Source organism: Mauremys mutica, chromosome 7 (assembly GCF_020497125.1).
Source record: "Mauremys mutica isolate MM-2020 ecotype Southern chromosome 7, ASM2049712v1, whole genome shotgun sequence".
Taxonomy (NCBI): domain Eukaryota; kingdom Metazoa; phylum Chordata; order Testudines; family Geoemydidae; genus Mauremys; species Mauremys mutica.
Window position 1 is genome coordinate 24,578,756 of NC_059078.1, and position 27,739 is coordinate 24,606,494.

Consider the following 27,739-nt stretch of genomic DNA (forward strand, 5'->3'; position numbering starts at 1 on the left):
TAGGATTGATTCCCTGTATTTTTACCTGAAGAAATTGATATATTCTCTTCTAGCAAGACTGCTAGCTGTAGGGAAACTTCACCAATGCTCATCTCCTCATTTTCCACTATTACATGTTCCCTTTACTATTTACATTTGGTTATTTTTCTCCAGTCTTGCAGTTGATAGATCCAGTTTTATCTTCCTTACCTTTGTTGCTGATCCTGTTCCCAGTATCAGTTCTTCTTTAGTTTTTGGGGCTTTTCAATCTGACCGTAAGAGGATCACTTAGGCTTACCATTCTTTAAAGGAAGAATAGACTGTATAGTTTGGTAGATATAGTACAAGACTAAGATCCCAGTTCTACACAATTGTCCTGTTAGATTGTAGAATTTAATTTTCATATCAGTCCTTCATTTTTCTTTTTCTGGTAAACAGTTTGAAAGGTCCAATTGATTGTGAATCACTGAAGAATGATGTTTCTTTGAACTGTTCAAAAACAGAAGAGAAATTACTGAACACATGGTATCCAAGAGTTATCAATCTCTTCACCAGAAAGGAGGCATTAGAGGGTGTAAAGTCAGATAAGGTTGATTCTTTCTATAACTGTGTAGCTACACTTATGTCTAACCAGGTGAATATCTTTTGAACCTACAATAGTTAACTTTTATATGTAATAATTTGGTGATTTTTAAATAAGCCAGTTCAATATACCATCTGTTATTTTTAATTAAAAATCTTATTGTTAACTCTCTATTGTCTGGAATCCAGTTAGATTAGGAAAATATATTGCCTGATTTTTAAAAAGTTTTCTTTTGTAAAAGACTTAGATAGTATTAAGTGTTTTTATTTTCCCCAAAGCGAATGAAAATTTTGGACATAAAACAGTTTGATAGTCTCTTTCAAGAGACTCAATCATTTGAAATCTAATCAGTCAAAAAAAGAGATAAAATTGATGAATTCCCCAGCCAGTTTTCATGGCTGCAAAATTATATTTCCCATATTTTTTTAAAAAAATCCTTTACCCTGCTGCTGTATTTTAAAACAAACACACACATACAAAGAAGGGAAACTGACAAAGGACCTAGTCGTGTAAATACATAGACATATGAATAATGTTCAGTGGGATTAAAGTTGCTCATGTGTAAGTGTGTTCAGGATCAAACCCTGAAAAAAAATTATAGGAAAAAGGTTGAAACTAACTATATACAAAGTGCTTTCAAATGCACAAAGTAAGCAAACAAAAATTAAAAATAATTATCATATTCTATCTGTCATTTATAGTAATGCTTAGGTGCACTAGTAATATTAGATGTGTTATTGTAACAATAGCAGATAAAAACACTTTGACAGAAGTAAGTGTTACTTTTAAGGGTCTGATCTAATGCCCACTGAAGTCAATTGAAGGACTCCTATTGATTTAATTGGGTTTTAGGCAAGGCTCAAGGTACTGAAGTAAAATGGAAATCCTGACTTATTTAAAAAGTGGAAGAGATATAGTTTTCGGTGTTTTCATGTAATAAAGTCAATGTGTGGTATTGTCTAGCTGAAAGAGCTATTGAGAAGAACCGTTGAAGCTTATGTGAAGCTCTTTGATCCTGGAGACAAAAGATGGCTGCCATTGTTTAAGATGGAATTGACTTTTGATGATGAGAAAATGGAGTTCTATCCAAGCCTTCAAGATCTGGAAGAAGCCATTCTGTTTATAGTGACCCGGATAGGGCAGACTCTGCAGGTGCAGTTTAATCTTTATTTACCTCTGGAGTTTGTATGTGTAACGTTACAGAGTATATGAAGATGTTAATAATTTAGGATCATATCCTGCCCTGGCCAGAAGAGAGTTTAGAAACAGAGATGTAGCCTGGTACATTGTCTCTGCTGCAAGGATTCTGCAATGCAGAGCATGATTCCTTATGGCAGTCAGGATGCTGAGCTCTGAGGTGTGTTTTGGTGTGCCTTGGACCAGGAGCCAGTGATTGCCTATGTGCCATCTAATGGTTAGTATTTACTGCCAATGGCAACATATGCACTAAACAGTCTGAAGAGGGAGGCCTGGATACCCTCTGTCTCACAGACTATTCCCCAGTGAGAACATTGTGAGCAGCTTGACAGAGTTTGGACCCATAAAAAAAATAAAATAAAAGGGAGATATACCTATCTCTTAGAGCTGAAAGGGACCTTGAAAGGTCATTGAGTCCAGCCCCTTGCTTTCACTAGCAGGACCAATTTTTGCCCTAGACCCCTAAGTGGCCTCCTTAAGGATTGAACTCATAACCCTGGGTTTAGCAGGCCAATGCTCAAACCACTGAGCTATCCCTCCCCCTGTTTTTTTTTGGAGAGAGCAGAGGCAATCACTACTTCTTTGAGTGAGTGTGCATCCATTCCACTGTAGGTTTGTGCACACCCCATGCACAATTGTTGGAGATTTTTCCCTCAGCAGTACCTGTTGGGGTGGCATGAGTGCCCTTTGCTGCCTCACACCCCTACATGCAGGTATAAAGGGCAGAGCCATCCCTGACCTCCCTAAGTTCCTTCATACCACCAGTAATGGTTGTTGGAACTGCTATCCTTGCATTTGAAAGTCTTACCCTCTTTAGTGTATATAGTACCAGTTGTGTTGGTTTTAGGTTAGTTTAGAGTTTTTATACATAGTTTAGATGAAAGAGTAAGTTTAGGTTAGTATTTAGTAACATGGAATCACCAGTTTCCATTTTGGTACTGGTACCGGATTCATGCCTTGTTCTCTGGGCTTTAAGACCTGTCACTCAGGTAACAAGTCTATGCCAGTAAATGACCTGCATCCCAGCTGCCTTGAATGTCTGTGGGAGGTGTATGTGAGTGACAAAGGTGACATTTGTAGGGGGTTCAAGCTCTGCTTAAAGAAAAGGCAACTAGATTCAACAGTCTGCTCATGGAGCCTGCAGTTTGCCCACCATCAGAGCCTTCCTGTGCAGAACAGATATCAAGCATGTCCAGATCTGTTAGGAGTGCTCCCCTTGATTTGACTGAGTCAAGAAGCAGATCTTTGTTAGTGATACTGAAGAAGAGGCAATGTAAGTCTTCTAACGATTCAGTACCGGCATTGTCTAGATCTTTGGTGAAAGCAACAAGTGGAGGCAATGATACACAGGAGTGCTCAAAGAAGGGCACTCCCAGGCATAGTCCTTAAACCAAGAGGGGTCACTCACTCCAGAGCCTAGGACAGGCCTGTTGAAACTGATCCCTGAAGTGCCGATGCACCTTTCAATACCAAAGATCCAAGAGCTCTTTTCTGGTGCCATCTACGACCAAGGCTTTTGAGGCAGTTCAGTAATTATTGAACCTGTCGGTACCGGTTTCCCCAGCTATTCAGGACTCCTCACCAATACTGGGATCTGCCATATATGCTTCAATGGTTCCGGCTCCAGCCCCAACACACATTCAGTGCACCTCAGGAGGATTACATCTTGAGGGAAGCTCTAGAGGGAAGTGATGATCTTGCCAGTTCCTCCATCTTCAGACTTGGAACTGGTCTCTCCAGTACTGACAGAGTCAGCTCCTCCTCAGCCTGAGGAAGAGGGCTCTTCATCAGTCTTTGAGGTCAACTCTTATGTGTCTCAGCTGATCTGTTCAGCAGCCCCCATGCTCAGCATTCCAAGGACCAATGGCCTGGACATAACTGGGTCCCACCTCCATTTCAATGGGCCTTTTGCTACCCTTGGGGATTCCCTTTACAGCCTAGAGCATCTCTACTCCCTTCCCACCCTACTACGTTGGCTAGGCATCGGGAACATCTACAACAGGGCAGCATCTACCTACCTCCAGTACCGGGACTGGTACCATGCACAGGGAACTGTGTACTCTGGATTCTTCTAGGGAGGAATTGGAGAAGGCGCCACCTCAACAACCCTTAACCAGTTCTTCTTCTTCACCTAAGGAGGTGGTGACAAAAGTCTGCTTCTCCCCTTTCTAATCAAAGACTTTAAGTTCAGAAAGGACCACTAGATCATCTAGTCTGACCTCCTGCACAACGCAGGCCACAGAATCTCACCTACCCATTCCTGTATCAGACCTGTGTCTGAGCCATTGAAGTCCTCAAATCATGGTTTAAAGACTTCAAGATGCAGAGAATCTTCCAGCAAGTGACCGTACTCCATACTGCAGAGGCAGGCGAAAAACCCCCAGGGCCTCTACCAATCTGCCCTGGAGGAAAATTCCTTCCCAACCCCAAATATGGCGATCAGCTAAACCCTGAGCATGTGAGCAAGACTCACCAGCCAGACACCCAGGAAAGAATTCTCTGTAGTTCCCTGAGTTTAGCGATTCATTAAATATTTCTGCTAATGGGCTTGCAATTTCATATGCTAGTTCCTTTAATATTCTTGGATGAAGATTATCTGGCCCCCCCAATTTAGTCCTTGTTCAAGTTTGGCTTCTACCTGCATATCCTCATTCCCATTTGTCATCCTACCATTATCCCTAAGCTCCTCATTAGCCTCATTAAAGACTGAGGTGAAGTATTTGTTTAGATATTGGGCCATGCCTAGATTATCTTTAACCTCCACTCCATCCTCAGTGTTTAGCAGTCCCACTTCTTCTTTCTTTGTTTTCTTCTTATTTATATGGCTATAGAACCTTTTACTATTGGTTTTAATTCCCTTTGCAAGGTCCAACTCTACATGTCTTTTGGCCTTTTTCACTTTATCCTTACATGTTCTGACCTCAATAAGGTAGCTTTCCTTGCTGATCACTCCCATCTTCCACTCCTTATAGGCTTTCTGCTTTTTCTTAATCACCTCTCTGAGATGCTTGCTCATCCAGCTTGGTCTACAACTCCTGCCTATGAATTTTTCCCCTTTCTTGGGATGCAGGCTTCTGATAGTTTCTGCAACTTTGACTGGAAGTAATTCCAGGCCCCCTCCACCTTTAGATCCCCAAGTTCTTCAGTCCAATCCACTTCCCTAACTAATTTCCTTAATTTTTTAAAGTTAGCCCTTTTGAAATAAAAAACCCTAGTCACAGATCTATTTTTGTTTATCCTTCCATTTAATTTAAACTGAATTAGCTCATGATCGCTTGAACCAAGGTTGTCCCCTACAATCATTTCTTCTATGAGGTCCTCACTATTCACCAAAAACAAATCTAAAATGGTATCCTCCCTTGTTGGTTCAGCAACTACTTGGTGAAGGAATCCATCAGCTATCGCATCTAGGAAAATCTGAGCCCTATTATGATTACTAGCATAATACTAGCATCTGGGAAGTTAAAGTCTCCCATGATCACACAATTCCCATTAGTATTTACTTCATTAAAAACATTAAAAAGGTCTCTATCCATATCCAAATCAGATCCTGGTGGTCTATAGCACACTCCAAGCACTATCTCAGGGGAGGCTCTAGTAGCTTTTGTCAAAGTTAGATTCAGGACTCACAGTTTGTCAGATCATTCTGTTTTATTAGCACAGCACTCTGCTAATAACACCCAGATAATGTGAGCACCATGCAAGACACAAACTATCTTATTTATACAGATAAAAGAGCGGGAACTAAACAAAGGGACAAAGAGAACAAAACTGTAAAATTTACCTGGGGCACAGCATGCATATCCTACTTTCTTACTAACTCTTATCAATCTAAGGCTAATACTTCACCAATTGCCCTTAAGTGGAGCAATTCTTTTATCTTAATGTCTGCATTCCTGATACCTGGATTGCAGCATTTCAGCTCTTTTGCTTAAAGGTACACACAGCATTTCTTTAATCCTTTCTATTTTTACAATATAATTCATTCTACTTTCACACTTTCTTCCCCAATGTGATTTTTGCCCAGACAGATTCTGTCTTATCCATTCCATCCCTTCTTATTTCTTTACAGTCTATCTCAATTCCTAGTTTAAAGCTCTCTTAATCAGTTGTGCCAGCATCCATCCTAGAAGTCTATTTCCCTACCTACTCAGGTGAAGTCCATCCCAAGAGAACAGTCCTCTGTTCATGAATGACTCCCAGTGGCCATACATCCCACAGCTCTCCTTATAGCACCACTGCCTGATCCATCTGTTGATCACCATAATCTTGTCACACCTTTGTTGCCCTTCTCTAAGAACAGGCAGAATCCCACTGAAGATCACCTGGGCCTTGATTTCCTTAAGCATCTTCCCCAGCGAGAATATAGCTGTATCATTCGTTCCCACATGAAGGACAATCAGTGGATTCTTTCGCTCCCATTAGGATCCTCTTCAGCCTCAGGTCCACATCTCGTTTCTTAGCACCCGGCAGACAGCACACCCTTTTGTTCTCTGGATCAGCTCTGGTTACAGGCCTGTCTATTCTTCTCAGTAAGGAGTCTCAATCACGTAGACTTGCCTTTTCCTGGTGATGGTGTGATTCTCCGGTCTATCCTCGTTCCCTGTGGCTGCAAGTCCTCAATTCCTATTCAACCTTGCAATCCTCCGCAATCCATCCCGTATCCTCCTGGGGCTCATGTTTGGTGTCATTATCTCCATTGACTCTTCCCCTCTTCTTATAGGACTAGCTTCTGTTCTCTTCTTCCTTGCCCTCTCACCTTCAGCGACCACCTGCTGTGTCCCTTCTTCATTTTCCAACTCCGCAAACCTGTTCCTGAGTTCTATTTCTCCTTCACTAGTCCGTCTTTTCCTCTGCCTCGTTCTCTTAGTCATGTGCTTCTACTGTCCACTTTCCTCACCCAGCAGTCTCCCCTCAGAGCTTTTTGGTCCTTCTTCCATCTGCAAGTCTGAGCTTTTCCATTCAGACTTCTCATGTCTTTGCTCCATCATCCACTCGAACCCCCTTCTAAACTCAACCAGAGTTTCCACCTGCATCTCCAATTCTCTGATCTTTTCTTCCATCAGCTCTATCAGGCGGCACTTCATGCAGATGAAACTCTTATCAGGTACCCACTCCAGGATCATGTACATGCCGCAGCTTCCACATCTTCATTGTGTCTTCCACTGCTTGGGTCACTACTACTGCTGCCTCTATATCTGTCATAGACTTCTCACCTAAATCCTGTATATCTGGGAAACACAGACCAAACCAAAACACCACCACCCACAGCAAAACAAAACCCCAATAAGCACCAAAACACTGCTAGAACACTGCACACTCCCTTCACTAGCCTGTCTGATCCTCTGCCTGCCTCTCTTAGTCTTCCCCCAAACTCCCCTATTTACAGCTCTGTTTGCTGACTTGTTGAGGAGGGTGGCTGCAGCTTTGGATATCCAACTGGAAGAGGTAAAAGAAAAATCACACAGGCTTGTGGACATTTAGCCTCTTCGGGACCTCTTGGGTAGCTCTCCCTGTTAATGAGGCAATTCTGGCTCTTGTCAGGGCATTATGGTAGACTGTGTCTTCCCTTCCTCCCACTGCAAAAAGGGTGAAGAACAGTCCCTTCACAAGGGTTTGAACATTTTTGTAACCATCCTCTTCCAGGTTCCCTGGAAAACTCTGCTGCTAATGAAAAAGAGAGACAGAGACACCAGGGCTCAATGCCAAAAGGGAAAGCAGCAAAGAAACTGGACCTATTCTGAAGGAAGTTTTATTCTATGGGAGGTTTACAGTTTAGAATCATGAACCAGCAGGCTCTGTTGGATCAGTACAAATTTAGCCTGTGGGATAACGCGGAATTTAAGGACAGGCTTTCGGATGAAGTAAAGCAGGAGTTCACTGCTATGATAGAGGAGGGCAATATAGTTGCCAGAACAGCTTGCAGGCAAGTCTAGATGTGGCAGACTCTGCTGCTCGAGCTATGGTTTCTGCCATCACTAAGTGGCATTCCTCTTGGCTGCAGTTGTCATGTCTTCTCCCAGAGATGCAACAAACCCTCCAAGACCTCCCATTTGAAGGCCTCTCGCTCTTTTTTTAAAAAGACTGATGAGAGACTACACAGTCTTAAGGATTCAAGAGCAACCCTTAAGTTTCTGGGGATTTATACACTAATGACAAAAAGTAAACAGTTCTGCCTGCAGAAGACCCAGTGGTTTCCACCTTTCATGTCTCGTACCCAGGACCTGTTCAGGAATAAGGACAGAAGTTACAAGAGGCATCTTCCTCCTCCTTCCTCTTCTGTAGCTGCCAGTTCATCTAGGTAAACTGGGTCCTCTAAACAAACGTTTTGATCTGTTTGTTAAGAGCAGTCAACCACTACCCAGAATATCTTTTTCCACCCCAATATTTGCCAACCCTCGGTCCCTCTTCCTAAGTGCTTGGTCCCGCATCATCATGGATCACTGGGTCCTAAGCACGGTGGAACTGGGATACACCCTTTAATTTGTTTCTGTTCCTCCTTCCCATCCCCCCTTCCCCATCTGACTTTAGGGACCACTGTCATGAGAATGTTCTACTTCAGGAAGTCCAGTCTCTCCTTCTCATGGGGGCCATAGAGGAAGTTCCCATCTTGCTCAGAGGCAAGGATTTTAGTCCTGATTCTTCATAATCTCGAAGCAAAGAGGGGTCTCAGACCTATGTTAGATCTAAGACTGCTAGCCAAGATCCTAAAGAAAATAAAATTCTGGATGGTCACTCTAGCTTCTGTTATCCCTTCCCTAGATCCCAGTGACAGGTTTGCTGCTCTCGACTTAAGACCCTTATTTTCATGTGGCAGTTCCCTAGAGCCACTGAAAATTCCTCAGATTTGTGGTCAATGGATCCCACTGACAATTCACATTATTTCCCTATGGCCTGTCAGTAGTTCCTGACGTGTTCAACAAAGTGCATGACTGTGGTAGCAGCATTACTGCAAAAGTCAGGAGTCTTACCTAGACAACTGGCATGTAAGAAGCCAGTCCAGATCTCAGGTACTGTCCAGCATGGCAACTATACAGTCCACCTTTGACACACAGGCTCCTAATCAATAAGCAGAAATCTACCCTGACTCCTGTACAAAGAATAGAATTTATTGGAGCAGTCCAGGACTCTACAAAGGCCAGGTCTTTCCTGCTAAAGCTGAGGTTCCAAGCAATGGAGGTTGTTGCTGTAGCTCTAAAGGTACATCCTGTCACTACATTACAAAACTGCATCAAACTTCTAAGGCATATGCCAGTGCGCATTTGTGTGGTGCAGCATACCAGAATGCACTTCAAGGAGTTACAAGGCTGGCTAGCTGTGGTGTAGTCATCAGCCTGCCATCATATAGAAATGGTGATTCAAGTACTATTCAGGTCTTGTTCTCCCTGGACTGGTAGATAGAACCTCCAGGGGGTTGTGTGAGAATTCCCTTTGCATCTCCAGAATAGGCAATCACCCTAGTCACAGATGCATCAAATTTAGGTTGGGGGAGCTCACTTAGGACCCCTTTCAGATACAAGATCTTTGGTCTTTCCAAAATCCAAAGTGCCTATGCATATTAGGGAGCGTTGGGCCATCCATTTGGCTTGCATAGCATTTCTTCCATATGTCCAAGGTCATAATTTGTTGGTGTTCACCAACAACACAACAGTCATGTAACCAAACAAGGTGGAGCCCAGTCCACAAAAGTTATGCCAAGAGGCACTTCTGCTTTGGAATTTTTGCACTGCCAGTTTTATCAGCCTTAAAGCTTCTTATCTTCTAGGAATTCGGAATACTCTTGCAGATCATTTAACCAGGTAATTCACAAATCACTATCAGTGTTCTCTTCATCCAGAAGTGTCCAGGTCCATTTTCCAGCTGTGGAGGATTCCTCATGTCAGCAACAAAAGCAAACAAAAAAGTAATTTTTTTTTTGTTCCCAAGCAGGCAACAACCCAGGTTCATTGACAGATACCTTCCTCCTACCCTGGTTGAAGGGCATGCTGTATGTCTTCCTGCCATTCCTGTCCAAGGTCTTGTCTGAAGTCAAACAAGTCCGTTCTCGCCATATACTAATAGCCCCAGCACGGGCCAATCAGCATTGGGTTTTGATGCTAACAGCTCTATCAGTAAGATTTCCACTGTCACTCTTGCAGGATGCAGATGTGATTTCCCAGGACCACGGCCTCCTACTTCATCCCTCCTGAATGCCCTCCACCTGACAGCATGGATGCTTTATGGCTTACACCCTTGGAAGGAGGTTGCTCTAAGGGAGTGCAGAAAGTTCTTCTAAATAGAGAAAGCCTTCAACTAGAACTGCTTACCTTCCTAAATAGACAAGATTCTCCATTTGGTCCACACAGACAGGTGTTTCCCTGGCTCTAGCTCCTTTTCATCAGATAATGGATTATTGTTTCTGAAGCAATAAGGGTTAGCTGTTAGTTCCATAAGAGTCCACCTTGCAGCTATCTCAACTTTCCACCCTCCCGTGGATAACTGCTCGCTTTTTTCAAACCTTATGTCCATCAGGGTTCTGAAGGGTTTGGACAGATTATATACACAGGTATACAGCCTCCACCCCCCCCCTGAAATTTAAATTTAGTTCTATCAAAGTTGATGGGTCTTCCCTTTGAGCAGCTGGAAATCTAGTCTCTATAACACCTTTCTATCCAGGTGGCTTTCTTGGTTGCTGTTACCTCAGCCAGGAGAGTAGGGGAACTGTGAGCCTTGGTATCAGAACCTCCTCACAGGATTTTTTTTAGAGACAAAGTACTCTTTCAACTTCATCCAAAGTTCCTGACTCAAATGGTTTCCAGTTTCCACATTAACCAAGCAATTTATTTACTGATTTTCTTTCCAAAGTCTCATTCTTGTAAAAATTGAGAAAACCTTTGTACTCTAGATCAGTGCTTCTCAAAGCCAGTCCGCCGCTTGTTCAGGGAAAACTCCGGGCAGTCCGGGCCAGTTTGTTTACCTGCTGCGTCTGCAGATTCATCCGATCATGGTTCCCACTGGCCACGGTTCACCGCCCCAGACCAATGGGGGCTGTGGGAAGGGCAGCCAGCACATCCCTCGGCCCACGCCGCTTCCCGCAGCTCCCATTGGCCTGGGATGGCGAACCGTGGCCAGTGGGAGCCATGATCGGCCAAACCTGCGGACGCGGCAGGTAAACAAACCGGCTTGGACTGCCATGGGCTTTCCCTGAACAAGTGGCGGACCGACTTTGAGAAGCACTGCTCTAGATGTTAGAAAAGCTTTAGTTTTTTACCTGGATCAGACTAAGCCAGTTAAGTCTTTATCAAGACTTTTCATTGCAGTTTTGGACAGAATAAAGGGTCATCCAGTATTCACCCAAATCTTCCTGGATTTCCAGCTGTATTCATCTATGCTACTGAAAGGCTGGTATTTCACCCAAAGTAGAGTGTTGGTTCATTTGACAAGATCTCAGGCCTTGAAAGCTACCTTTCTGGCTCATCCTGGATGTTTGTAAGGCTGCCACCTTGTCCTTGATCCATATGTTTGCCTCGCACTATGCCCTCTCTCTCATCAGTCTAGAGATGATGCCAGATTTGGACAGGTGGTCCTACAATTCCTGTTCAAGTAGATTCCAAGCCCACCTCCGGTTTGAATTGCTTGTGAGTCACCTACAGTGGATGGATATGTGAAGTCATTTGAAGAAGAAGAAACAGTGACTAACCCTTTTCTGTATCTGTTGTTCTTTGATATGTGTTGCATATGTCCATTCCACAACCCGCCCTCCTTCCTTTCTGTTTCCTGTAAGAAGGAACTATGGGGGGTTGGGAGCGGCTTCTCCCTTTATACCTGCATGCAATGGCATGAGGCAACAGAGGGCACTCACACCACACCAACAGGTACTGCTGAGGGAAAAATCTGATAATTGTGCACAAGGTGCGTACGCACCTACAGTCGAATGGATATGTGCAACACAACTTGAGGAACAACAGTTACAGAAAAAAGTTGGTGACTGTTTTTTGCTTGTGCACAGATGTTAGCATTTTTAAAAAAGTTTGCATGTGTGTTTGCACCTGTAAAGTGAGGGCTGTGTATGTGCATGTGCAATATTTACAGAAATATATGTGAAAGCTAGGCTGAAGCTTGCCCCTAAAGGTGAATTTCCCTTTAAAGGAAAAAGAAATGGGTGTGTCCTCTCCTCATCCTTTTTTAATTTTGTTCTTTTCCATGTATTTAGATGGCCTGAAAGTGTTTTAATTATAATAAGTGAAAATTCTGGGTTTTGTTTTGTTTTTTTAACATCAGTAATTTTGATCATGTTTGTCATGGAAGACTCTATGCTGACTGTAGAACTAAGCAGTGGAGAGGAGGAGGGATTTTTACTTTAAAAGTCTGATTTTTTTCTTTTGTTTTTGTTATTATCATTAACTTAATTCAAATGACTACCATTCTGGATAAAGGATATATCTGTTAAATAACTAACACCTCCAGTCCCTGAAATTAAAGTGTGAAGGTTTAAAGCTTTATAGTTAAGATACTGGACTGGGACTCGAGATTAGCCACAGACTTCCTGGGTGACTTTGGGCAAGTACCTGAGGGCTAGATTCCAACAACCGTATTCATACTTGGGCTACTTCCAGAGTAACGTATCACTAATTGAATTCAATGGGGCTAACCACAGAGTAAGGGTGTCGGAATGTAGCCATATATCTCTTTGTGCCTCTGTTCCTCATCCGTAAAAGGGGAATAATACATTGTTTGTTTAGATTATAGGCTCTTGGGGCAGGGAGTCCTGGTGTGCATGTGTGTGCGTGGCCCATAGCACAATGGGGCCCTGATCTTGGTTGGGGCCTCTCATGATTTTGCAACACAAATAAATAATAGCAGAAAGCCCAGTTTAAAAAAAACCTTTCCAAGTTATGTTTTAGGAACATGTATCTAAATTTCGTATTGTTATTCTTTTACTTTTTTAATATAATTGTCATTTTCTGCTTCTCTTAGAATGTTCAAACAGTACATTCTTGGCTAGCTGGAGGAGCCACCGCTGTAACTCTTGACACTGAACTTGCTGACCATGTCATAGCTTGGGCCTCATCTACACTAAAGAGAGCAATCCAGGACAACTTGGAAGGTCCAAAAGAACATTTTCAAAGATATGGTAAGTGAGCTAAGACTGCGTTTTGTATGAGAATGTTAGTACTTGAAGTTAATGTTGTGAAATAATTAGCCTACTTTTATGTACATGCATTGTGGTTTCAATGTGATTATTACCTTACAGTTGAAAGGTATGGTTGGCTTGTAGATGGTACAGCAGACACACGAATAAAGACCTTTGAAGCAGAAGAACACAGTTTTGATGAATATACTGATGTAAGTTTAAATTATACATTTTATGCATAATTTTTCTGTGCAATAATTAAGAAAATAGAGAAAAATAGGTGTACAGCCGTTAAGCTCACAAAAACATATTGAGTATCCACAAGTGGATTTTTTTTCCCGAATAAATATGGTAATCAGAATAAAGTATTATTTTAAAGCTTTTTAAAGAATTTATAAATCTTATTAATAGATCTAAATATTTTAAAGAATGTTTCTGCAATTTAACATGTGTACATGTCATTTTGAAGTTTATAGATGAGTTCCTCAGCCTTGCTAAGGAAATCATGAGTTTGCCACTACTAGCTCATTTCCCTATGGTACGTTTGGACTGTGATGATTTGAAACAGGGTTTGACTGATAAAGCAAAAAGCTTTGCAAATATACTAATGGAGAGAATAGTTGCTAATCACATAGCGGAAAATGAAAAGTGAGTATACTTTCTTCCTATAAACTACCACTTTCTTGGAAAGGAATATTATTTAACATAGTTGCATTTCTGTTGTATAGGCATTGTATAAATATATACAGTACTTTACTCCCTTGATTATGCATATGCAAAACTCCTGGTTAACTGAATGCCAGTAGTATCTCAGGGGAGTTGCATTGTCTGCTATCTCTTTACTGCACTTCAGGCCCTAACTCCAGCAAGAGCACAACCTTTCTATCAGAGTTAGCAGGCTTTGGGAAAACTACCTGGCAAGAGATCTACTTCACTGCATTCTTGGCTTCCCAAGTGCAGGTCCGGCTCCAGGCACCAGCCCAGCAAGCAGCTGCTTGGGGCGGCTAACGATGAGGGGTGGCACGTCCGGGTCTTCGGCAACAATTCGGCGGTGAGTCCCTCACTCCCTCTGGGCGAAGGACCAACCGCTGAATTGCCACCAAAGACTGAAGTGGCAGTGGTAGAGCTGCAGATCGCGATCACGGCTTTTTTTTTTTTTTTTTCTTTTTGCTGCTTGGGGCGGCAAAACCCTGGAGCCAGCCCTGCCCAAGTGTAAAGTGCCAGAATTGGCCAGAGGAAGGGACTTCTAGATTTCTTGAAGCTCTGTATACATGAGAGACATCTATAGATTATCTATATATGTCAGGGATGAACTGTTAAGAAATAAATAAAAATGTATGATGTCATGATAAAATTCTCAAATACTATTCAAAATTTATGATGCCATGTCAAAAGAATGACAAAATGGGGTTACATTCTTATAATGCAAAGCAGACCATTTGTGTGTGTGAGAGAGAGAGAGAGAAAGTGTGTTTGTGTGTGTGTGAGAGAGAGAATGAATAATATATGGCCCTAATACTGTGCTTAAGTTTCAATGTATTTATTTAAAAAAAAAAAAGAAAAAAAATCTGCAACAACTATATAACAAATATTTTAAGAGTTACTAGAAAGGTAAAAGTAAAGGACTTATATGACTCTTACAGCTAATTGACCAAATTCACTGTCACATTGAAATCACGGATTACACCAGAGATGGACTTGACCCAGTGATTTTAAAGAGATAATTGGAACAATAGTTCCAGGAATGCTTGGTAACTGTCATACACATATTGCTGGTATGGCTCAGCTAGAAGCCAAGTTAAACAAAATCTTAAACTTTGACGTGATTTTACAGAATATGCAAGGAATTTGAAACAATGAAAGAGCGTGCATTAAAAGTTCCTGAGACCACAGAAGAAATGATGGAAATGATAGCTTATGTAGAAAAGGCAAAAACCACAGGTATTCAGGAATTGCTCATAAAAATCAAGGTAAATGTCTATATTTCTTTTGGCTTAAATCCTTCTCCAAACAAGCAGTCATGTACACTGGGGAGTTTCTGTGGAGCTGGGGATCAAAAATCTCCTGTAACAATGGAGTTGCTCCTCAGTTGCTATTCCAGCTACCAGGGAATGTCCTCCATCCTTTTTGAAAAAAACAATGAGGAGTCTTTGTGGCACCTTAGAGACTAACAAATTTATTTGGGCATAAGCTTTCATGGGCTAGAACCTACTTCATCAGATGCATGAAGTGAAAAATACAGGAGCAGGTATAGATACATGAAAGGATGGGGGTTTCTTTACTAAGTGTGAGGTCAATCTAACGAGATAAATCAATTAACAGCAGGATACCAAGGGAGGAAAAATAACTCCCTTGTAAGAGAGTGGCCCATTACAGACAATTGACAAGAAGGTGTGAGTAACAGCAGGGAGAAATTAGTATTGGGGAAATTAAGTTTAGGTTTTGTAATGACCCAACCACTCCCAGTCTTTATTCTGGCCTAATCTTTTTGAGTTCCCGTCACATGTGGGAAAATTCCCCTCACATTCTGACTGTGTGCAATGGCAAGTCCACTGTCCCTGACCTGTATATAGATCTTTGCTACACAGCATGTTTTTATAGATGTTTAGGCATTGTCTAAATATACAGTACACTGTACCGCTGATTAACCAAAAGTTCTGGTTAACTGGAGCTTAAGGACACCATGCAGATCTGGGATCCATGGCAACACAAGATGAATGCTTCCTCTCTGTGAACTTTATACATCTCGCCCCTATCCCCCCTTTGCTTACATGCATGTAGAGGATGGGCAGGATTTTCCTTCAATTACACCTCTACCCCGATATAACGCGGTCCTCGGGAGCCAAAAAATCTCACCATGTTATAGGTGAGACCGCGTTACATCGGGGTATGGAGAGGAACGGCTTTTACTGCTCCATGCCCCAGCTTCTCCCCCTCTATCCCCAGGCTTGCCATGCCAATCAGCTGTTTGGTCCGGCAAGCCTGGAAGGGGGCGGGAGCGGAGCGGCAGCAGCACGCTCAGGGGAGGAGACGGAGATGAGCTGGAGTTGGGAGCAGTTCCTCTGCGCCCCACTGTTACTTGCTGCGGCTCTCCCTGTTGCCCCCCTGCCCCAGCTCACCTCTGCTCCGTCTCCTCCCATGAGCGTGCCACAGCTCCGCTTCCCCCCACTCCCTCCCAGGCTTACCGCGCCAATCAGCTGTTTTGCACGGCAAGCCTGGGAAGGAGGAGAAGCGGAGCTGAGTGGCACGCTCGTGGGAGGAGGCAGAAGCAGAGGTGAGCTGGGGAAGGGGGGCCCAGCAAGTAAGGGTGGGCACAGAGGAACCACTCTCCGCCCCAGCTCACCTCTGCTCCGCCTCCTCCTCCTCCTCCCATGAGCACGCCGCTCAGCTCCGCTCAGTGTGTCTTTTGCAGGACACTCAAGTTAGAGACTGTCTCTGGGTCCTGACTTTAAAGACCAAATTTATAAAAAGTAGAAGCTGATTGTATCTGCAAAAAATACACACTCACATATTAAACTACATTTACATGTGTAAATAGGATAACTGGGGACACAAATGGGTACCAGTTGGTACATACAAATGTTTTGTTAATATGCAGGGTTTTTACAGCTGTAGCCTGCCTCTGGTGTTTAAAATTTTGTCTGTAAATGTCAGAGATGAGCCTTTTATTGTTTGGATGGGATTGACAAGAGAATGCTTCTATTTAGCACTTGAGCTGTGACTGTTGATTCTTGGAGGAAAAATAGGAAATATTATATTTCAAATTGTGAGAGAAAGGAAATTCAAACATTACTATAGCTCCACTCTAGTCCTAAAATTTCAGAGGGCAAGTGACTCTTTGATTTGTTCGGTACTCTGGGTCAAGGTGATGTGTGATCAGATTTTCCACTTTGATGCTGAAGCCATATATGAAAAACAAAACATATGCTGCAGGATGAGCATATGTGCTAAGTAGTAGGATTTCCTCAGACAGACATTAAGTTAATAGAATATGGTAAGATAAGAGAAGTTTATACATTAAGGGAGGTATAAATTTAAATATCTTATGCTTTTCTAATAGATTTCTAATTTTTTAAAAATTGAACTTTATTTAACTTAAAAGAAACTACACAACAACATGTAATTTTATATTACCTATTGTGACGAAGTGGGAATGTTCTTAATGTTTTCTCTGAGTGCTGTGTGGGTGCCTTAGTTTCCCCTATGCATTTCTCGAGTGTCATGGCATGTGTGATTGTTGCAGAACCCTAGGGGGGCCACTGTGATGCTGTCTGCACAAAGAATGGCTGACACCCTGTCTCCTGGCAACTGATGGCCTAGGCCCCTCCTCTGCAAAGGTGCCAACTGAAGGTGTTGGAGAACAAAGAGATCAGGTCGCCTCCTGGCCCAGGAAAGAGACAAAGGCGAGAGGAGGGGCTGGAGCGTTTTCAGTTTGGAGCTGGCTGGGAAAATGGAGGGGAGCCCAGACGGGGCTCTGGCCTCCCTGGGCCCCCCCCAGATGGACTTGGCTGAGGGGGTCCTGTTGTCTGTACCTGCAAGACCTGTCTTGTTGGACTGTGTTCCTGTCGTCTAAATAAACCTTCTGTTTTACTGGTTGGCTGAGAGTCATGGTGAATCGCAGGCAGCCGGGGGTGCAGGGCCTTGTCTCCCACAAACTCCATGACACCTATGTTATTATAGCCTCTTAAAAAAGGATAGATCAAGAAGCATAGTACTCAGCAGCTGAGATCTGATCACTGTAGGGGAAAAATGTTTCAGAAAGACACATGCTAAGATTCTGCACACAAACTTTCCATTTTACATTGCCTTTCAAAGCAATGGGAGGTCAATTCCTTGATAATTTATAGTCTTGAGGCGAAATCCGGGACGCCCACTGAAGTCAATGAGAGTTTTGGTAATAACATTAGTGAGGCCAGGGTTTCATCTTTGGACCAAAATAATGAGGAACAAGGGATTATGGGTCTGAATTCACTGTTTTACCTTCATAAATATTTTCAGTTATCCTATTAAATAGTACGGTATAAGCAAATGTGAAATATCAGCTTTTGTGGAATCTCTTTTATAGGAATGCCAAAGGCGAATGAATTACCTTTTAGATGTTTTTATATTTGCTCCTGAAGATCTGGCACTGAATGCAACAGTCCTACTGTGGCCTCAGAAGATTAATCCCATCTTTGATGAACATGATGATGTAAAGATATTTTCTTTGTACATTATATATTCTAATTTGTTACGCCTTGTACTGTATTTGAACAATTTATTTTCATTGCTGCTGTTGTCCAGTCCAAATGTGTATAATAACATTCATTATAAGACGCTCAAATACCATGGTGCCAGGTTTATGTATTTATAAGAAGCCAGTGCACTAATGGAGAATATAATAATTAGATATTTAGCAAGTACCAGCAGGCTACAAATATAGAAAATTAGAACTGTAATTCGAGCTTAAAGTCTTTGGCAAGTCTGGTATCTTACTTCTACTGTGGTCAATACCTGATAATTCAGAGGAAGATAAAAATTCACTACAATGCACTTAGCCAATTGTGTAATACTTTATACTGGAGAAAATTCCTTCCAGACCCCAAAAAGTTTGTGCCTTGAAGCATGAGAAATGAATATCATCCTTTTAATTTGCACACTTATTACCATGATGTGTGAGGGATTTTTCCAGGCCTTTTAAAAATTCAACCCTGGTTATATGCTATGTGAAGAAATTATTGCATTATTTTCTTTCTAAATGGACTGGATATTAATTTTTTCATGTGACTTCGTTCTCTAGATAATAAGAATTAGGAATTCCAATTATTTGATGAAAGTTTACTAATGAAGAATATGCACCTGTTGTTGTTTTTCTGTGATCCAGATCCATAATAGATTACTTTCTTAACCTTCCACCACTTCTTCGAGCAATAGTCCACATGGTTCGCATTGTAGTTCTTTCTCACTGCCCATGGTAGCAAGTTGGAGTTCATAGTGTCCCTATGCTTTCCCATGACTCTTAGATACTTTAAGCTTATAGTTACTTAGTTTAGAGTTTGTGTAGTTTTAAAAAAAGTTTTATTTAAGCCAGGTGGGTGAAAAAAATCCAAAGCACTTTTCTTTCTTTGAGTCTTGCTTTGGTACTGAGGAATATGTCTGAAGGCAGAGAGCACATCTTTGGGCTTTAAAATGTGCCAAGACTCTTATGCCCCAGTGATGTGAGTACAAAATGTTTATTTTGTTTAGAGGAGTCTTGTATTCCTAGCATGCATGCCATCTGTATTTGTTACTGAACTCACAGACAGGGCTTGTGATGCTTGTTTTAAAATTTTTACAGAAAGGTCAATATGAAGTGTCTCTGACTCTGAGGTACCACCTGAGGAGCAGTTTCTTGTAGCAGGGGCATTCAATAAAACCAGCCTTGAAACAGGAAGAAACTCTACTCTGGGGCTAAGGGATCTGTTAGGTCTATGTGACCTCATGTTGCTATCAAGCCTTCTTATCCATTCTCCTCAGCGCAGTCAGTGACTCATGCTGTCCAAGGCAGAAGGAGCAAAGATCTCCACATAGGGCGCCGCACTGGTCACCATTTCCAGTACTGACCAAGAAGGCTAAAAACCATCATGCTTAGTTATCTAAACTGGCTCCTTTGAAACCACATTGGTACCATCCTTGCTTCCTCTGCCCCATTGTCATTGGTATCACATCTTGACAAGATTTCTGCTGAGACTCCAGTATTTGTACCATTGGACAGAGCCCTGTCATTGTCAGTACAGTCTCCTTCATCTACTAAGGCTGGTTTTACATTTCCTGCAGACCTTACTATCACTCCAGAACTGGAGTCCCCCTTGGTGGCTGTCTCTCCTTTTTCTGCAGTAGCCAGGAGTCTCTTGGTATTGGAGCCCAAGGTACTGAAGATGAGAATCTCTCTGCATCCAACCTCTACAGCACCAGTGCCTATCTCTCGTGCTGTCAGGCGGAGACTTTTCCTATTTCTACAACTCTGGAATTGCCTCCCCCTTTAGAGTAATTCTGTTCATCTGCATAATCATTTTTGCATGGAAGCAGGAGCACTTCACATGCGAGATCTCTGCCTTCACCTATGTTGATTCCCAAGAATAGTTTTGGAAGGAGTCCATCTCATCACAGATCCCATGTTTCAGAAAGGTCTCATGTTCGTGGTTTCCACCTTTTGCAGCACCATATTTCCATTCTATATGGGCTCAGACTTTGCCTATTGGTTTTCAGTTTAGTCCCTGAATTGAAAAATGAACTATTTGCTCAGTTCTAGTTGCAGACTGCATTCAAATTTCCAATTTTTTAAATGAACTACCTCTTCCCTCTTAAATTAGGACGTACTCTATGAGGTCCCATTTGACATCTCTGGCTTGATTCAGAGAAGTGCCTATTGCTGAAATTTGTAGAGAAGCTACTTGTGGTTAGGGTCATATGTTTACCAATTACTAGTCCATTGTCACAACTTCTAGGTCAGATGCCTAGTTTGCTCTGCAGGACTCTTCTACAGTTGCTATTTAGATAAAACTCCTATCACCTACCTCTTTGAGAGGTAACTGCTAGTCACTTACCCACAGTGGGATCTGTGTGGACAAAAGCTTCTCAAAGAACTCCAGTTATTGCCAGGGAAGTAATCTGTCTGTACTATTTATTTTCTCTCTATCCATACTGATAACACTTATTTACAAGATACTGATGCCACATGTTTGATCACTCAAATGTCTACTGCAAGCTTTTTTTCTTTTAACACATTTAAATTATCTATTTTATAGCTGGTTGAACAATCTAAACGTAAAGGTGAAAGTGAACTACTGGCCAAACGCGAGAAGCTTATTTTGGAACTAGAAAAGCAGACTCGCCGTATGGAAGAGTTTACAGAATTCTCAGAACTGGATCGTATGCAACAGGTCTGATAAACATAGTATAAAGGAAGTTCAAAGAGTCACATATGCTTAATACAAGAAATAGGATTGTAATTTAAAAAAAGATGTAGCAAACTCAAAGTTAAATGTTAAAGTTCTATTGCTGTACTGTTATGCCGATGAAACTCTTTAGACACCCACTTTTGCGCTAACTACCATAGTGACACTAATATTCTGACTGGAGGGGAAATTTATCATAAGGGCTTTGTTTAAATCAGTTAATAGGTAGTCACAGAGTGGAGTAATATTGAAGATATGGAAGCAAATGCTTTTGAGGCTGTGCTAACACTCTTGGTGAAATCCTGACCCTACTGAAGTTTTGCCATTGACTTCACAGGGGCCATGATTTCAGTAGCTGGTTTTAGTATGTTTACTTTTGGGAAATTAACCCACTAAGTTAAATTCATTGGGGTTTTCAGGCAGTAATTTAATTTGGAATTGGCCAGTTACATAAATCTCAAAAGTCCACTGTGTACTGTTGGGATTTTGTATCAGAGGGGTAGCCGTGTTAGTCTGTATCTGTAAAAAGCATCAAAGAGTCCTGTGGCACTTTATAGACTAACAGATGTACTGGAGCATGAGCTTTCGTGGATGAATACTCACTTCGTCAGATGCATGTAGTGGAAATTTCCAGAGGCAGGTATAAATATGCAGGCAAGAATCAGTCTAGAGATAACGAGGTTAGTTCAATTAGGGAGGATGAGGCCCTCTTCTAGCAGTTGAGGTGTGAGCACCAAGGGAGGAGAAACTGCTTTTGTAGTTGGCTAGCCATTCACAGTCTTTGTTTAATTCTGAGCTGAGAGTATCAAATTTGCAAATGAACTGAAGCTCAGTAGTTTCTCTTTGAAGTCTGGTCCTGAAGTTTTTTTGCTGCAGGATGGCTACATTTAAATCTGCTATTGTGTGTCCAGGGAGATTGACGTGTTCTCCTACAGATTTTTGTATATTGCCATTCCTAATATCTGACTTGTGTCCATTTATCCTTTTACATAGGGACTGTCCAGTTTGGCCGATGTACATAGCAGAGGGGCACTGCTGGCACATGATGGCATATATTACATTGGTGGACGTTGCAGGTGAATGAACTGGTGATGTGGCTGATCTGGTTAGTGATGGTGTCGCTGGTGTAAATATGTGGACAGAGTTGGCATCGAGGTTTGTTGCATGGATTGGTTCCTGAGTTAGAGTTACTATGGTGCAGTGTGTGGTTGCTGGTGAGAATATGCTTAAGGTTGGCGGGTTGTCTGTGGGCGAGGACTGGCCTGCCTCCCAAGGCCTGTGAAAGCGAGGGATTGTTGTCCAGGATGGGTTGTAGATCACTGATGATGTGTTGGAGAGATTTTAGCTGAGGACTGTAGGTGATGGCCAGTGGAGTTCTGTTGATTTCTTTCTTGGGCTTGTCTTGCAGCACAAGGCTTCTGGTTACACTTCTGGCTCTCTTGATTTGTTTCCTTATTTCCTCGTGTGGGTATCATAGTTTTGAGAATGCTTGGTGAAGATCTTGTAGGTGCTGGTCTCTGTCTGAGGGGTTGGAGCAAATGCAGTTGTACCTCAGCACTTGGCTGTAGACAATGGATCGTGTGGTGTGTCCAGGATGGAAGCTGTTGGGATTTTGTGGTTCCCAATAATAACCAAATGAGTCAGATGCCGGGCAGAATCAAGGGTCTTTGATTCGATTCAATTCGATTCGATTCAATTCAATTCAATTCAATTGAGTTCAACAAGACTTTATCCAATGTGCACAAAGGGAGAGCCCCTGGTACAAAAATCAGCCAGAGTCCCTCCAGCAAGGAGCCCCTTTCATTGCTATTTTATAGCACATGGCAGTTACATAACAAGTTACATAACACAAACCTCTAACAATCATATTTAACCTTTCTATATATGGATTTGTTCATCACATTCTTCTACTTCTCCACTCCACACATTGAGCTCACTCCTAACCCCTTGGCCTTTTCTAGAAATGTTCCTAGGGTGGTGAGTCACGCATGCTTCTTTATGCATAAGTACCTTGTATTTCACCTTTTGTTTAAAATGAACACAAGCATACCTTTCAATATGAACAGTAGACTGAATGCTGGATCTGAAACTTCATGACATGCCAGTCCCCTTCCCTAATCACTAAACACTCCGTGCCATATTTTGAATTAAAAAAAATGCTTAAATGGAAGATTCTTGACTCTTTCCCTGAGTAATTGAGTACATTTTTAAAAAATTCTCTCAAAGCATGAAACTGTTGTTTAAACTTGGAAATCACAGTTGTCAAGACTACATATTAACTACAGAAAAGTTAATAATATATGTTCTTTTTCGTACCATGTACCTTTGAAACTCAATCAATTTGAGAACACTTTTTTACAATGCTTCAGTTTGAGAAGAGTAACATTATGCTTATTTTGTTTTTCTGAGCATGAGTCATTGCAGGAAAAAAAGTCAGTCCATCTGCTTGGGGACCATGTTATTATCTTTGTTAAAGAGCATGAGGCTGATATCCTGTAACTCTCACAAATTACTCATAATTTTGAAAAGCCAATGATTTATTGTCTCTTTTAATATAATGTAATTATGTCTATTCCTTGTATAACTTGAATAATTTTCAAAAGATATAAACTTGTTTGATTTCAGTATGTGACTGACATGAGAGCATTGCAGAAACGCATTCAGGAAGCAGAGGAAACAGTAGCTTTTATTAATAAAGAAGAGACTCTCTTCAAGTGGGAGCTGACTGAGTATCCTGTTCTCGAGAGTTTAAAAGTTAATATCGATCCCTATCAGAAACTTTTTGTTCTTATACTGAAATGGCAACGAACAGAAAAACGGTAATTATATACTTGATAGTCTTAAAACTAAATAAGGAAAAGGCTAAAATATTTAGGCTGCTTTTGTTTGTCCATGCAAGATATGTGAGCTATTTTGAAGCTTAACTCCTGCATGTGAATATTTTCATCTCCTTGTTTTCATATTGATCCCCATCTTTTCCAATTTAACTAATAATTCCCCATGTGGAACCGTATCAAATGCCTTACTGAAATCAAGGTAAATTAGATCCACTGCGTTTCCTTTGTCTAAAAAATCTGTTACCTTCCTAAAGAAGGAGAACAGGTTGGTTTGGCATGATTTACCTTTTGTAAAACCATGTTGTATTTTGTCCCAATTACCATTGACCTCAATGTCCTTAACTACTTTCTCCTTCAAATTTTTTTCCAAGACCTTACATACTACAGATGTCAGACAAACAGGCCTATAGTTACTCGGATCACTTTTTTTCCCTTTCTTAAAAATAGGAACTATGTTAGCAATTCTCCAGTCGTACGGTACAGGGATTCATTGAGGGGTCTGGGTGCAATGGTAATGGGATTCTGCAGGGGATCCCGGTGAAGATGCTAGGGGCTTAGTGGAGGTAAAGAGGGTCTGGGTGTGGGGAGCTCAGTGGGAAGTCTAGATACTGAGGGAGTGGGGCTCAGTGGGGGTGGGGATCTAGGTGCAGCTGGTTGGAGCTCGGTAGGGTGGGGATTTTGGTGCAGATGGCTTATCGGGGCGGTCCAGGTGAAGAAGGAGAAGGGTTCATCGTGTGCGGGGGGGTGTTTCTGATTGTGGGGGGTGAGAGTCAGTGGGAGGATCTGGGTATGAGGGGGTCTGGATGCATAGGGGTTGGGTGGATGGGCGAGCAGCTCCCTGTACAGTGATTCCTCTCCCTGTATCTGAGGAGTGATGGGTGCAGGAAGCGCGCAGGGGCGAGGGAGGAGTTTGCAGCGCTTCCTACAGCCGGAGGAGAAATCTGGGGGTGGGTCTGACCCGGTCCTAGATGCCATGCAGGGGAAGAGGAAGGATAGGGTGGGGATTTTGGTGTGGATGGCTCATCAGGTTGGTCCAGGTGCAGGAGAAGTGGGGCTCATCAGAGGTGGTTCTAGTTGTGGGGGATGAGGCTCAGTGGGACCAACTGTGTCTTCCCCAGTCCCACTGCACCCCGCCCCACAGTGATTTACCTCTCTGCTGGCTGCCTTGGGCACCCAAAACATACTTATCTGGGGCACTATCTATATTTATATAATAAAATACAATTTTGAGGCTGTGTTCACTCCCAAAATGGAATGTAGAGCTGCTCAAATTATTATGTTACCTCAGGTGGGTAAATACTGCTGTATAAGCTATAATAGTGACTTGTCTAAAGTGTGTGAAAATGGGTATACACTTCCGAACTGGAGGTATAATTTCCAGCTCTAGGAGACACATTCACTCTGGCTCTGATTGAGCTATTGTACTAAAAATAGAATGTAGCTGCAATGGTGTGAGCAGCAGAGGGTGGCGGGAGGGACTAGCCACCCCAAGTGAATACCCATCCAAGATGGTAGTCACCTTCTAGTGACTATACCATGTGGAAGCCCTGATGCTACTAAACAGGTGTGAGTGCTTTCTTGGTTACTATTAGTATTTTGTAGAGAATGACAGAATTTAAAATATTAGCTGCACATCCATTAAAATGTTTCTTTTAACTTTTTAAACTTCTGTTTATGATACAAATAGTATATTTAAAATTTAAAAATATGTTTTAGATAAGTACATGATATATTTTTCATTCTGATTCTTGTATAAGATGCATTATGATTTTGTTTTTTCTCCCAGCTGGATGGATGGTGCTTTCCTGGACCTGAATGGGGAAAGCATGGAGACTGAGGTAGATGAGTTTTTTCGAGAGATATACAGGATGTTGAAGGTTTTTCAACAAAAGCAGAAGAAAGCAGAACTGGAAAAGAAGAAGACACTGCATCGCAGAGCCATAGTAGAAGAGAAGCTGGAAGAAGAAAAGAAGGACAATCCAACTATTACAATGTGTTCATCTGTAATGGAGCAGATCAAAGACTTTAAGGTTAAAAAAAAAACATTGATAATAATACTTAGCACTTATGGGCAAATCCTAAAACCATTACTCATCCAAGTAGATACTACAATATTTAAAAGGATTTTTTCAAGTCCTGCTATGCAGTGTTCATGGGAGTGTTGGCTTTGTTATGCTTTTCAAGTGATAACAGTTATGCATTTAGAGTGAATTCCTGGCCCAATTGAAATCAATGGCAAACTGATTTTAGTAGAGCCAGGATTTCACCCCTAAAGTTTTTGCAAATTTTCAGGTATATGAATAACCAAAGAGTGAATTAATAATATGTTTTAATTTACACATTATATAAATAATAAAAAAGGTTACTTCCTGCCATGGAAAAAGCTACAGTAAAAGAAACAGATTTTGAGGCATATATAAGAACTGTAATAGGGAATTCTGAAAATTAGACATAAAGGCAGCTAAAGGCTTTGTAAGCATCACTATGTGCCCCTTTTGTATTTAAAAATAAACTGGAATTAAAAAATAAACAGATACAAAATATTATTTTTTCTCAGATTACTAGTAGAACAATTGTATATGAAAGTATATCTTAATACAAAATGTTGTTGAAAATTAGTTAATTTTTATGCATCTGCCAAGACCTAAGTTCGTGGTTCTGTATTTCTTCAGAAAAAATTAATGAATAACATTTGGTAACAACTGAAGCAGTGCATTGAAAGAAGCCATCTGTACTGTTCAGGGATTACCGTAATTGAAGTCACTCGTGTCATCAGTTCTGAACTTGGGTCTTGGCAGGTAAAAAGCCTTTTGGTTCACCCTTAGGAATGCACATACAATAGCAAAATTATTACCTATAATTCATAATCAATGCAGATCCATTGACGAAAGTGCTATAATAGACAGGTTTTAGATTGATATGGAAACATTGTTTGAAAAGATTGTTAGATATCAGGAACAGTGGCCCATCATCCAGAAAGTCAGTGGAATTATGTTTTGAAAATAATAATAGACATGTATATTATAGACAGTCTTTTAATATTCAACGTCTCTGGATATATTCACTGAAATGCAAGTTTAGCTGCAAAGGGGAAAGAGGGTGAGTTAATATAAGTGGATTGTAATTCCCTTATCGGCAAAATTTGTATTTACATAGATGAAATTCTGTTTTGCAAATATTTTTTTCAACTAGGAGAATATCCCCACGGTGACTATCCTTTGTAACCCAGGCATAAGGACTCGCCACTGGCAACAGATGTCAGATATAATAGGATATGATTTAACTCCAGACTCTGGAACTACCCTAAGAAAAGTTTTAAAGCAGAACCTAGCCCCTTACCTGGAGCAATTTGAAACCATAAGTGTAGGTGCAAGTAAGGTGAGCACAAGAATAAATCTTTTAAGAAACAAATGAGAAGTGAAGTATGTTTGTGTGCTGGTTTCCGGGGCTTATTATTATGACTTTTTCCCCTTTTATTGTTGTACATAATTTTCTGCATCTGTTGAGAGCTGATCTCTAACAACATGACCTTTTGGGTGGAGTGTTGGCTATAACTTTGAATTTGTTTGCATTTATAACTTTTGTGTTGTAGCATCAGTGTTACCTAATAGTATTATTTTGTTATGCTTCAACAAATGAAATGTTAAGAAAAATAATAAAAGAAAACAATGTTATGCTGGTAGTACTAGTGACAAATCTCCTGAAATTTATCTAGGTATATGAGATTATATATTGAATGTGTCAATCAAAGAAAATTAGTGCAGTGACTATAAAATATCTCCTTTCTATACCATAGGAGTTTTCTTTAGAGAAAGCTATGCACACTATGATGGAACTATGGGAGTCTGTTTCCTTCCATACAAGCATTTATCGTGAGACTGGAGTTTGTATTCTGTCAGCAGTGGATGAGATTCAGACTATTCTAGATGATCAGATTGTAAAAACTCAAACAATGAGAGGATCGCCTTTCATTAAACCTTTTGAAAAAGAAATCAAGGTATGAGAGGCAATATGTTTATTTGCTTTTAAAAATGGCCACTTATATTCAAGTGATAACTATGCAGTTGCCCTAATGTTTTATTACTGCGGCATTATCGTTGGAATTAATTTTTCA

The 27,739-nt window shown here is 41.3% G+C and overlaps 1 protein-coding gene and 1 long non-coding RNA gene across 2 annotated transcripts in view; one reads left to right on the top strand and one right to left on the bottom strand.

Moving 5' to 3' along the window:
• DNAH12 (dynein axonemal heavy chain 12) overlaps positions 1-27,739 on the top strand; it is a 171,424-nt gene that overhangs the window by 23,246 nt on the left and 120,439 nt on the right. Inside the window, exons 8-19 of the mRNA XM_045024879.1 lie at positions 418-613; positions 1,526-1,714; positions 12,716-12,872; positions 12,993-13,084; positions 13,342-13,520; positions 14,707-14,842; positions 17,938-18,063; positions 20,639-20,773; positions 23,414-23,607; positions 25,412-25,655; positions 26,818-27,003; positions 27,422-27,622. Coding sequence (XP_044880814.1) covers positions 418-613; positions 1,526-1,714; positions 12,716-12,872; positions 12,993-13,084; positions 13,342-13,520; positions 14,707-14,842; positions 17,938-18,063; positions 20,639-20,773; positions 23,414-23,607; positions 25,412-25,655; positions 26,818-27,003; positions 27,422-27,622 — 2,035 coding nt within the window. The remainder of the gene's footprint in view (positions 1-417; positions 614-1,525; positions 1,715-12,715; positions 12,873-12,992; positions 13,085-13,341; positions 13,521-14,706; positions 14,843-17,937; positions 18,064-20,638; positions 20,774-23,413; positions 23,608-25,411; positions 25,656-26,817; positions 27,004-27,421; positions 27,623-27,739) is intronic.
• Positions 243-17,067, bottom strand: LOC123374684. Its single transcript, XR_006581158.1, has 4 exons — positions 17,007-17,067; positions 12,986-13,044; positions 10,066-10,157; positions 243-468 (listed from the first exon to the last, which is right to left on the bottom strand). It is a non-coding gene; the product is annotated as an uncharacterized LOC123374684 (long non-coding RNA).